The sequence below is a fragment of the Engystomops pustulosus genome, chromosome 8 (assembly GCF_040894005.1).
Source record: "Engystomops pustulosus chromosome 8, aEngPut4.maternal, whole genome shotgun sequence".
Taxonomy (NCBI): domain Eukaryota; kingdom Metazoa; phylum Chordata; class Amphibia; order Anura; family Leptodactylidae; genus Engystomops; species Engystomops pustulosus.
Genome location: NC_092418.1, coordinates 121,965,567 through 121,978,144, shown reverse-complemented (window position 1 = coordinate 121,978,144; position 12,578 = coordinate 121,965,567). Strand labels below are relative to the sequence as shown.

At 39.2% G+C, this 12,578-nt stretch overlaps 1 protein-coding gene across 1 annotated transcript; it reads left to right on the top strand.

The window, feature by feature from the left end:
• The first annotated feature begins 348 nt into the window (after positions 1–348).
• Positions 349–10,621, top strand: LOC140076195 (uncharacterized). Its single transcript, XM_072122710.1, has 2 exons — positions 349–737; positions 8,984–10,621. The coding sequence occupies exons 1-2, from the start codon at positions 349–351 to the stop codon at positions 10,464–10,466; spliced, it is 1,872 nt and encodes a 623-aa protein (XP_071978811.1). The 3' UTR covers positions 10,467–10,621.
• The last annotated feature ends 1,957 nt before the right edge of the window (positions 10,622–12,578 follow it).

Genomic DNA, 12,578 nt, shown 5'->3' with positions numbered 1-12,578 from the left:
TTTTCCTAGTAAATATTTGCAAATGAAGTTATTAAGCTCCATCAGATAAAAGCTGTTTTCATGTTCAGAATGTGACAAGTGTTTTGCTCGTAAATCAAATCTTGGTGGACACAGGGGAGAAGCCGTTTTCATGTTCAGAATGTGGCAAAGGTTTTAGTCAGAAATCAGATCTTGTTAAACATGAGAGAACTCAAACAGGGGAGAAGCGGTTTGTGTTAAAAATGTGACAAATGTTTTACAATGAAATCCCGTCTCTAAACACGTCTCTCATACAGGAAAAAGGCAGCTTAATGATAAGAATGTGAATGGGTCTCATGCGGATATCGAAAGGGTTCCTCTATAGGCAATATGTTGGTTCAGAGTCACTTCTGTAAGACCAAGAAGGATACACACCACAAATATGCAAGATTTTATCCTTGTGGACTCTGCATGGCGTGCCAGATTCTGGTACGAACAACAAAATTTGAGGACAAGGATGGACATAACTATAACATCAAGGAACATATTACATGCTCTTCACTGGGAGTAATCTACGCTCTCCAATGTCCTTGTAAGTTGATTTACGTGGGGAAAACCATCCGAGAGATGAGAACAAGGATTAGAGAGCATATATACTCCATAAAAAACTATGATAAAATGCAGAAGGAAGCCGAGAAACGGAAAAAAATCTTCCAGCCCACACCCATCGCAGAACACTTTCGAAAATTCCATAACTGTAACTACAAGGGCCTTAAAGGGTGGGCAATCACCCAAGTTACATTAGGCATTAGAGGTGGGGATTTGGATACTCTGCTTCTGCAAAAAGAGAGTTATTGGATCTATAGGATGGGCAGCCTAAAACCCAGAGGCCTGAACGACAATTTTGGCTTTGGATGCTTTTTATGATTCTCATCATGTTTAGCATCTATGCGCATATCCACGATAAAATGTTAATAAATAATTTATGTCTCCTTGTCCTATTTCTAACTGATTTCATAAATCAGCATTACTCTTTTTTCGGACCTTAGACAACACAACTGTATAATGACACAGAGACCCCTGCATTTCACAGGGGCAATTTTCTCTCTTTCTCCCCCCTCTTATTTTGACTATAACTAAATAGTCAGTTCATATCAATAACATCTTACTGCACTGCTCATTATCATTTATTCTTAATATTTAGTGATAAGAAATCACTTCAAGGCAGAAGAATTACCTAAAAGACTTACATCTATTCGGACCAATGTTGCTGTATATTTATGCTGGCCCTTCCTTCTTTACTGTCAATATCATGTCTCTTCCGAATAATCACGATTCGGACAGAAGAGACTAATAATATTGTTTATATACAATATAACATAATGACATCAGTGGAAGAAAGGATAATGATACACTCTCGTCATTATATTAAAAAAAGCCAAATACACTAAAAGTACTAGTTGTTTGGGACTGGCTCATCAAGCCGTCAATCACGAATGACTCAATAAAAAGCGCCCGGAACCGGGCGTCCTCGCCCTTAGAAGAAGCCGGGGAGACCCGGCGAAACACGTGTTGGGACACTATTAGCTTATCCAGAGTCACATCTCAGGGACAGAATCTATCAGGGACGGTAGCAACCAAGAAATATAGTGATAGAAATCAGTTACCAGTGTACCAAATATCTGCCAGTCCCGGCGGCGTGGACGCACGCAAGCCGAGACGATCGTGTCTGCGCCAAAGCAGTAAGGGAGATGCGACACATGCTCCATATAGCCGCGATCCCAGTAATACAATCTACTGCTGGCGCGACACAGTGCAACTAATCAGGGAGCGACAAAAATTTCATTATACATCGTGATCGCTCTCCTGATAGTGAATACAAATATTACTATCATAGCAGCGCGTCAGGCTGCAAGATAGCACTGGAACTATACGAATTCTTAATCTCTGTCCCCTTTTTCCTTGATACTCACAACAGAAATAAGTGGGAGAAATATTTAACTTAGGAGGGGACAATAAAATATAAGGGCGCCCCTACCCGAGTGTTATCCCGGGGTGTATATACACCACCCCAGTGACCTGGATAATATTTAAGCAGTTCATTATACTGCCATGAAAATCTGTTTCATATGAGCAAGAATACTCGTTTAAGATTTTTAAGCAATAAATAAAAGTTAATTTTTAAATACACTCACACCCTTTCCCTTTCCTATACTCCGTACCCTTCTTTTCCTTTTTTGCTAATAATTGATAAGAATGTGACAAACATTTTATTTTGATGAAAAACTTTGTACATACGAGAGGAGCCACAAGTCTTAGTCTTATTGAACATCTGCATTTGTAATTGAGTTTGATGTTGTGTTGTATGAGATGCATTAACCAATAAACTTCAGATTGAATTAAAGAACTTGTACAATTATATAACACAATCAGAATAAAAGAGAAAAATGTGGAGGAGCTCGGATAAAGGATCAGCTGATGTTTTATCATATACAGGTGTTTGATAAATTTCCCCCTGTATAACTAAAGCCTATGGTGACTAAATATATGGGAGCCCCTGATCGGATCTCAGCCCCATAGAGGTCTATAGCACCTGCATACGCTGTCTCACCACACCATGGCCATGAACCATGAACTGGGCGGCTGCTCCACATGATATAGGACAGTGGTGTCGAACCTATGGCACTGGTGCCAGAGGTGGCACTTAGAGCCTTCACTATGGGCACCCGCACAATCACCCAAGCACAGAGTTTGCCAGTCATGACTCGAGGCCTCTTGCAGTCCCAGGACCCTGGAAGGAAACTACAATGATCCAAAACTTCTACTCCTTCTTTCTACTGTATTGGTGTCCTCAGGTGCCTTTGCAGGTTAAACCTGTGACAGAGCAGGGAGTAATAAGAAACTGCCTAAATTGTTGCATTGGCACTTTGCGAAAAATACGTGGGTTTTGGTTGTAGTTTTGGCACTCGATGTCTAAAAGGTTCCCCATCACCGATATAAGATATGTCCCATATAATGGCTGCTTGCCATGGAGCGCACACCCCTCCTGCATTGATACAAGTGCATAAGGCCTATGGAACCAATGCATACTAAAAATAATGGGGACCGATATCCAGCCAAAAATGTTATCAGTCCCCGTAGATGTCTATTGCAAAAAGTCACGGTGGGGTCAGCATACGTTGAATCACCGCACGTGACCGGGCAAAGAAATGTCCTATATTCTGCTGTATTCCGGTGCCAGTCCTGCTCTTCTCTATTGAGAGGGGTCTGCTCACCCATCTTCTCTCCAGCAGGCGACCGAATGTTTGCCCATGCTATGCTGCACATACGTTAACATAAAAAATGATACCCTCATCTGTCAGAAGCAGGAATTACTATTTCAGGCCATGCATCTTTTTATTTTTTGTTTTAAAGACACAATTTAGTTTTCATCCTTACTATTAACCCTTCAATGACCACTGTATCAGGTTTTTACAGTGTCAGAGGAAGTTTGCAGGATATCAGGTCCTGTTGGTGCCTGCTGGTTATGTTATCACAGCCCAGTCCCTGCACCAACACCCAGGAATGGAAAAGCTTCAATCCTGGGTATTTAACCCCTTTGAAACCGTAGTCAAACCTGGACTGCAGTGCCTTAGAGGGTGCAGCTAAAGGGCTAATAACAGGTTTACAAGGGTATAAATCGATTTTCCATTGGAGTCTGACCCTGGCATTGATAAGGGTTAAAATTGCAGTAAAAATCCACAGCATTCTGTATAAATGTGCACACAATAGGGAATGGCTGTAGAGATTACAATGCTGGAATGCAAAAATAATGAAAATTAAAAAAAAAAAATAAAATCACCCCAATTTAGCTAGAACTGATATAAAACATAATATACAGTAAAAATCACAAACAGGTATGAGTTTAGATATCACTGCGTCTCAAAGAAAATATGAAAACAGTTATTACAGATGGTGGAACCCCTATGGAACCCAAATGTCTGAAACGCTACTTTTACACCAATTTACATCACATAAAAAATGAATTCAAAAGTAATCAAAAGGTTGCACAGGCATCAAAATGGTAGCAATGAAAACATCAGCTAATTTTTCATAAAATTACACCTCACACAGCTCCGTAAGTATGAAAAAGTTATTAGCGTTATTACACATAAGTTTAATTTTTGAAAATGTATTAAAACACAATAAAACCTGTATATATTGGGATCACCGTGATCGTATCGAACCAAAGAATAAATTAGATGTATTATTTGGAGTCCAGAGTGAAAGTTGTAAAAACTGATCCCACAAGAAAGTGCCACAAATGTGAGTTTTTTTGCCAATTTTAATCACATTTAGATTGTTTTTCCAGCTTCCCAGTACAAGCCATGATATTATAAATAATGTCATGGATTAGTAAAATTTGTTATGCAGAAAATAAGCCCTCACACAGCTCTGTACACAAAGAAATGTAAAAGATATGTAAAAAGTTACGGATTTTTAAATGTGGGGGGGGGGGATGAATCCACAAGAAGCTAAGGAATCTTCAATTATATATATAAAAAAAAGATCTATCAAGTTATGTAGTATACAGGGTATGTCCCACCTGGGCCCAGTAATTGGTCTATTTTAGTCTTACTGATGTGACATTGCACTTTATCCCCCATGCAAGGTGGGCCTTTGCTGCATATTGCAGCAAACACCCATCGGTAACACCAGCGATCGGTGGCAGTACTGACCTGTAAATGCCTCTAGTAAGGCTTCCAGCCTAATTAGATTTGATTACTGCCCCCCTGTGAAGTCATCAGAGGCAGAAATCAGTTGGCAGGACAGCCTTGGGTCATACAAAGATCCGAGGCTGTCTCGTTTTGCATCCCGTTTAAACTACACAATGCAATAAATAATGTACAAAATCCCCATATATTGCCATACTGCAGTATGGCAGTAAATGGTAGGATCGATCAGACAACCCAGGGTTAAAGTAACCTAGGGGGTCTTAAAAATAGTAAAAAATAAAAGTTAAAAAAAAGCTTAAAATTCAAATCACCCCCCTTTCGCTAGAAGTCATAATAATATAAATAAACAGTAAAGATCATAAACACATTAGATATCGCCGCGTCCAAAAATACTCAATCAAAATATAATAACAGTTTTGTCACTACGTTTAACCACGTAAGGCAAAATAGTGCCCAAAGTCGCAAATGGCACTTTTTTACCATTTTGAAAATTCAATAACAACTGATCAAAAGGTCTCACCATCCTAGTAATAGAAGCATTGAAAAGATAATCAAAAGTCACAAAAAATAACACCACCCACAGCTTTGTACACCAAAGTATGAAAAAGTTATTGGCGCCAGAAGACGGCAAAATGAATTTTTTTTTTGTACAGGTTTTAATTGTATGAAAACATAACCCCCGAATATTTCTATCTCCCTCCACCATGACCCCAGAATATTCCTCATCTCCCTCCACCATGACCCCATGTTATTCCTCATCTCCCTCCACCATGACCCCATGTTATTCCTCATCTCCCTCCACCATGACCCCATGTTGTTTCTCAGAGGTTGGCACTTTCAGTTTCTAGTTTCCTGTCGCTTACATAATTAGGAAATAATTTTGGGCTTGTTTTTGCTTTCTTTCTGTCTCTATTTTTGTTGCCCTTCTTTGTTGTTTACAGTATGTATTTTTCGCTCTAGTACAAAGTTAATCGATACGGCTCTGCTTCCATAATTTTTTTTCATAAAGCGCTTGTGTGCATGGAACCCTTTATTTAATTTCATTTAAAAAATCTAAGTTGTCTATATGCTACAAAACTTCAAATCTATAGTTTATGAAGGAATTTGTTTAAAAAGTTAAGAAATAAAAATGTTCCTTTTATTTTAGGGCATCAGATACAATCTTTAAATTTTAAGACGTCACAGAATTTAGATAATTGATGCTAATTAATGTGATCAGACACCGGATTTATGTTTTAAATTTAACAAATTTATTTTTCATTGCATTTTTTGTTTTACTTTTTACTTTAAAAGGTGATAATGTTTTATTTTAGATAATGTAAACTCGGAAAAAGAGTCCATGGCTTTGGCACTTTGCCAATGTTTAAGAGTTAAGATATGACAAATATATTGAAGAATTAAAAAGTCATATAAGAAATTTAAAGTTTTACAATATTTTGTAGTAAAAATATTGGCAATGCCAATCATAGTATGTACTTGACTGTATAATACAGTTATAAAAAAGCAGCAGTTTGAAATACAAATGTTACTAACAAAAGTTTACTATTCAGCACCAATACTGATTTTGTGACTGGAAAGAAATTCTAAAAATGTTTACTAAAATTATTTAAAAAATAAAAACATATCTCAATATTTGATTGGACATAAAAAGCACTTGATTGTATAATATTCTTCTGCTCCATGAAGCCATTTCCAGGACATGGCAGTCCCATGGTCATTGGAGACGCCTTGTCTGCATGGATTTGCATTCCCTATTGTTCATGATGTGGAATCAGTAGGGAATCACAGGGCAACATTTCACCTAGTAAAGATTTGCAAATGAAGTTATCTAGTTTCATCAGAAAGACACATCCTGGCCTTTCTTTGGTGGGAAGGGATAATAAACCCATAACAAAGGAGAACACTTAAAACAAAACACTCTTAAACAATCAGCCTGGCTGATAAGGAAGTGGGACCAACACCCTTCATTTACATGGGGGAGGTTGTTGGGACAAAAGGGGGCAGACCAAGCAGTATAAGAAACCCAAGCACAACTCACATGAGGAGAACTTCTTGGTGGAAGATCTTACTGGAGGAGCTTGGACTGAGGGACTGAGACACAGAATGGAGAGAGAGCAGGTCCAGATATGTGTGGAGGAGGGAGCCTGGGAAGGAGGACATGACGCTGGTGCCAGGGACCCCCAGGATGGTGAGTACTCTACCACATTATTTCTGCCTATATCCACTACCACAAAATAGGGGACATTTATATAGCCTTTGAAACGGAAAAATAGCGGTAGTGCCTCCACAATATTGGTGTTTATCTGACTCTCATGACTTGTTCCATTTTTGGGCGCAAAATTGTGGCACTGCTTGTGAATCTGAGATATTTCCGTTTCTATTGGGTACAATTTTTGGGGCAAAATTATTGCTGCTAAAAGCTGGTCTCGGGAGTTCATAGCGATTGCACTTGTATTTATGATGTGTTTGTAAAAGGATTGTGACACAGAAGTCTAACATGAATCTGTTGCTCACCTGTAAAACTGAGTTCACCAGAAAAAACTGGTGCACTCAGTGTAAGAAAAGTGAGCGCCCGCAGGGTGTGGCAGATTTGTGAAGACTGTGCTCCTGGCTTCATAAATCTGGAGCCAATAGGACTCCTTAGAATTTTTCTGCAGCTCTAATTGTGCGCCAAAACATTTTGGAAAAGAAGTGGATTCCCTAACGGCGCCCAAATTGTGGGCCCTTCTAAAAAGTCGACAATGAAGACCCACATTGTGCTTTTCATCGAATGTATGATTTTCATTGTACATTCACAGTTTGCAGTAAAAAATGCATCTCAACTGCATAAAAATAAAAATGCAGCAATAGGAGTAAAGAGGTGCAGAAATGTAGGGGTGCAGTCATGTACAGATGTAGGAGTGCAGTCATGTACAGGTGTAGGGGTGCAGTCATGTACAGATGTAGGGGTGCAGTCATGTACAGGTGTAGGGGGGCAGTCATGTACAGATGTAGGGGTGCAGTCATATACAAATGTAGGGGTGCAGTCATGTACAGGTGTAGGGGTACAGTCATGTACAGGTGTAGGGGTGCAGTCATGTACAGGTGTAGGGGTGCAGTCATGTACAGGTGTGGGGGTACAGTCATGTACAGGTGTAGGGGTGCAGTCATGTACAGGTGTAGGGGTGTAATCATAATAATAATAATCTTTATTTATATAGCGCCATCAAATTCCGTAGCGCTTTACAAATCATAGGGGACATATACAACTATATTACATTACAAAGAACAAACAGTCATATGGAACAATAGGAGTGAGGGCCCTGCTCACAAGAGCTTACAGACTATGAGGATGAGGGGGTGACACAAGAGGTTGTAAAATGGTCCAACCATTCTTTATAAGGGAACAATATAAAATAATTTAATACATAATTTACTACATTTTTATGTATTAAATTATTTTATATTGTACAGATGTAGGGGTGCAGTCATGTACAGGTGTAGGGGGGCAGTCATGTACAGATGTAGGGGTGCAGTCATATACAAATGTAGGGGTGCAGTCATGTACAGGTGTGGGGGTACAGTCATGTACAGGTGTAGGGGTGCAGTCATGTACAGGTGTAGGGGTGCAGTCATGTACAGGTGTAGGGGTACAGTCATGTACAGGTGTAGGGGTGCAGTCATGTACAGGTGTAGGGGTGCAGTCATGTACAGGTGTGGGGGTACAGTCATGTACAGGTGTAGGGGTGCAGTCATGTACAGGTGTAGGGGTGTAATCATGTACAGGTGTAGGGGTGTAATCATGTACAGGTGTAGGGGTACAGTCAAGTACAGGTGTAGGGGTGCACTCACGTACAGGTGTAGGGGTGCACTCAGGAACAGGTGTAGGGGTGTAGTCAGGTACAGGTGTAGGGGTGCAGTCATGTACAGGTGTAGAGGTGCCGTCATGTACAGGTGTAGAGGTGTAATCATGTACAGGTGTAGGGGTACAGTCATGTACAGGTGTGGGGGTGCAGTCATGTACAGGGGGGGACCAATTTGACATGCTTGTGCAGCGCTGCGTAATCTGTGTGCGCTATATAAATAAAGAATTATTATTATTATTATTATTATTAAGTACAGGAGTAGGGGTACAGTCATGTACAAGTGTGGGGGTGCAAAGATGTACATATATTGAAATATAAAGCTTCACATATGTACAAAATAGGGATCATTCATCTTTAGTCTGGACATTTGTCTGTCTTTTTTTCCCCTGGTTTTGGACTTGTTTGATTTATCTTAGAGGGTGAGATATGATATATAAAATTTTATAAATATTTATATCATTACAGATTTATTAACTTTGTTATTGATCAACCTGTTATTCAACCTTATATTGTAGATGATGTTACTTGTGGCTCAGAGGAACATCTTATATCTTCAGATATTAAAGCTGATGATTGTGGGATCACACAAGATACATGTATAGAAAACAACAGCAGAAAGGATTTACCCTCAGACTTTCACCGCAACAATCTATCATCTGATCCTATTACATTGGGCATTTATTCTTATACAACACAGACTAAAAGTCCAAAAAGGAGCCACCACAGAGCAGCCGAGCATCTAAGAGCTGCAACCAGGAAGACATTTTCATGTTCTAAATGTGACAAATGTTTTACTCTTAAATGGAATCTCCTCACACATCAGAAAATTCACACAGGGGAGAAGCCGTTTTCATGTTCAGAATGTGGGAAATGTTTTTCTCAAAAATCAAATCTTGTTAAGCATAAGAAAATTCACACAGGGGAGAAGCCGTTCTCTTGTTCAGAATGTGACAAATGTTTTATTGAAAGATCAAATCTTCTTGCACATGAGAGAATTCACACAGGGGAAAAGCCGTTCTCTTGTTCGGAATGTGACAAATGTTTTATTGAAAAATCAAATCTTCTTGCACATGAGAGAATTCACACAGGGGAGAAGCCATTTTCATGTTCAGAATGTGGGAAATGTTTTCGTCATAAATCAGAACTTGTTCAGCATGAGAGAATTCACACAGGGGAGAAACCGTTTTCCTGTTCAGAATGTGGCAAATGTTTTCGTCAGAAATCAGATCTTGTTAAACATGAGAGAATTCACACAGGGGAGAAGCCGTTTTCATGTTCAGAATGTGACAAATGTTTTTTTCAAAAATCTCATCTTGTTAAACATGAGAGAATTCACACAGGGGAGAAACCGTTTTCATGTTCAGAATGTGACAAATGTTTTTTTCAAAAATCTCATCTTGTTAAACATGAGAGAATTCACACAGGGGAAAAACCGTTTTCCTGTTCAGAATGTGGCAAATGTTTTCGTCAGAAACCAGATCTTGTTAAACATGAGAGAATTCACACAGGGGAGAAGCCGTTTTCATGTTCAGAATGTGGAAAATGTTTTACTCAAAAATCAGATCTTGTTCAGCACGAGAGAATTCACACAGGGGAGAAACCGTTTTCATGTTCAGAATGTGGCAAATGTTTTATTAGCAAATCAGATCTTGTTAAACATGAGAGAATTCACACAGGGGAGAAACCGTTTTCATGTTCAGAATGTGGCAAATGTTTTATTAAGAAATCAAGTCGTGTTGTACATGAGAGAATTCACACAGGGGAGAAGCCGTTTTCATGTTCAGAATGTGGCAAATGTTTTATTAAGAAATCAAATCTTGTTGTACATGAGAGAATTCACACAGGGGAGAAACCGTTTTCATGTTCAGAATGTGGAAAATGTTTTAATAGGAAATCAGATCTTGTTAAACATGAGAGAATTCACACAGGGGAGAAGCAGTTTGTGTAAGCATTGTGACAAATGTTTTGCAATGAAATCCCATCTCTAAACACGTCTCTCACACAGGAAAAAGAAAACATTTTATTGTTAAGAATGTGTCAAACATTTTCCCTTTTTTTACATATGAGAGGAGCCACAAGGGGAGAAGTCTTGTACTTATTGAACATCTGCATTTGTAATTGAGTTTGATGTTGAGTTGTATGAGATGCAATAACCAATAAACTTCAGATTGAATTAGAGAACTTGTACAATTATGTAACACAATCAGAATAAGAGAGAAAAATGGGGAGGAGCTCGGATAAAGCAGCAGCTGATGTTCTGCCTGAGTGTGAACACGGGGGAATTTATTATTGGCTTTTCTTCATTTTTTTCGGCAGATCTTATTCTCTGTCTTGCTGCGCCATATTTATGATGTGTTAGAGCCAGGGGCATCGCAATGTCAAAGTTTCCAGGGCACGAGCCCCGTATCTTTCATCCAGTTCCCAGAATATACACCCCACCACCTGCAGAGAGGCGCAGCCAGCTGAGGAAGGCAGAATACCTGTCCTGAAACACGCACCGATCAGGGCTGTCAGTGCTGCCCTCGTCACTCAGTGTGCTGCTTCCTGTCTGAATTGGGAAGCTCATTGTAATGGCCCCGCCCCTTCTTTGGCCCTGCCCCCCTGCCCCTCTTTCCCTCTTTTACTTGTCTGAAGCTGTCCTGCTCTTGTCCTACTCTTGTCAAAGTTTGCAGTGAGGGTTCCTTCCTCCATGAACAAGGACCAGGTTATTGAGTGATGTCTGACCCCCCTCCCCCCCCCCCGCTCACAGCGACATGAGATAAGTTATTCCAGGTCAGTGAAAGAAAAACAGGTGTCCTTCTATCGTTAAATTGCGGACAAACTTATTAATGACACAAATCGACTTATTTTCTATTTGTGGCATTAATAAGTTTGTCAGCAATTTACCGATAAAAAGACATTTTCCTTCTGATGAACAATCCATGGTCACACAAGTTACTCCTGTCTGCAATGACCAATTATTTGTAATAACATTTTTGGTGATTTCAGCTCTGGTGAGCCACTTTTAAAATTACCCTTTTTAACCATTTTGAAAAATATAAAAAATTCATTAAAATGTGATTAAAAAGCCATCAAAAGTCGCAAAAAATGACAACATCCAGAGCTCTGTACACTGAAGTATGAAAAAGTTATTAGCACCAGAACCTGGCAAAATGAAGAATTTTTTTTTCTACAGGAGGTTTTCATATTTGTAAATGTATAAAAACATTACATAACCCTCTTCATACTCACCGGATTTTTGCTGCATAATGAAGCAAACAACCATCACTAACATCCATGATGTTAACCCTTTGATCGCCGGCAGCATTAGCTAGCCGGCGGCGCGTAGGCGTCGCCATCTTGGCTCCGATCGTCGTTCCCCGTGACGTCAACAGGGAGCGTCAATCCGTTGCCATGACAGCCTTGGGTCACACAAAGATCCAAGACTATCATATTTTAGGCTAGGGGGTTTAAAAAATAGTAAAAAATCTAAGTAAAAAAAAAAGCTATATTAACACACCTAAAAATTCTAATCACCTTCTTTTGCTAGAAGTCATATAAATATAAATAAACAGTAAAGATCATAAACACATTAGATATCGCCGTGTCCAAAAATGCCCCATCTATCAAATTATAATAACGGTTTTGTCACTGCGTTTAACCCCGTAACAGAAAATAGCGCCCGAAGTCGCAAATGGCATTTTTTTGCCATTTTGAAAAATATAAAAAAATCTATTGAAAAGTGATCAAAACGTCGCACTGTCCTAAAAATAGAAGCATTGAAAACTTTATCAAAAGTCACAAAAAAAAACAGCACCCACAGCTCTGTACACCAAAGTATGAAAAAGTTATTAGCGCCAGAAAACGGCAAATGAAGAATTTTTTTTGTACAGGAGGTTTTAATTTTTGTACATGTATGAAAACATTATAAAGCCTATACAAATTTGTTATCTCAGTGATCGTACTGACCCACATAATGAAGTAGATTTGGGGCACACAGTGAAAGCCGTAAAATCCAAGCCCACAAGAAAACGGCACAAATGCAAAAACAAAAAAGGGTCGTTAGAGGATTTACATTATT

Coding starts and splice junctions, on each gene's coding strand:
- LOC140076195 (XM_072122710.1), top strand. CDS start 349: ATGTTGGTTCAGAGTCACTTCTGTAAGACCAAGAAGGATACACACCAC. Junction 738..8,983: donor AACTACAAGGGCCTTAAAGG/GTGGGCAATCAC, acceptor ATATCATTACAG/ATTTATTAACTTTGTTATTG.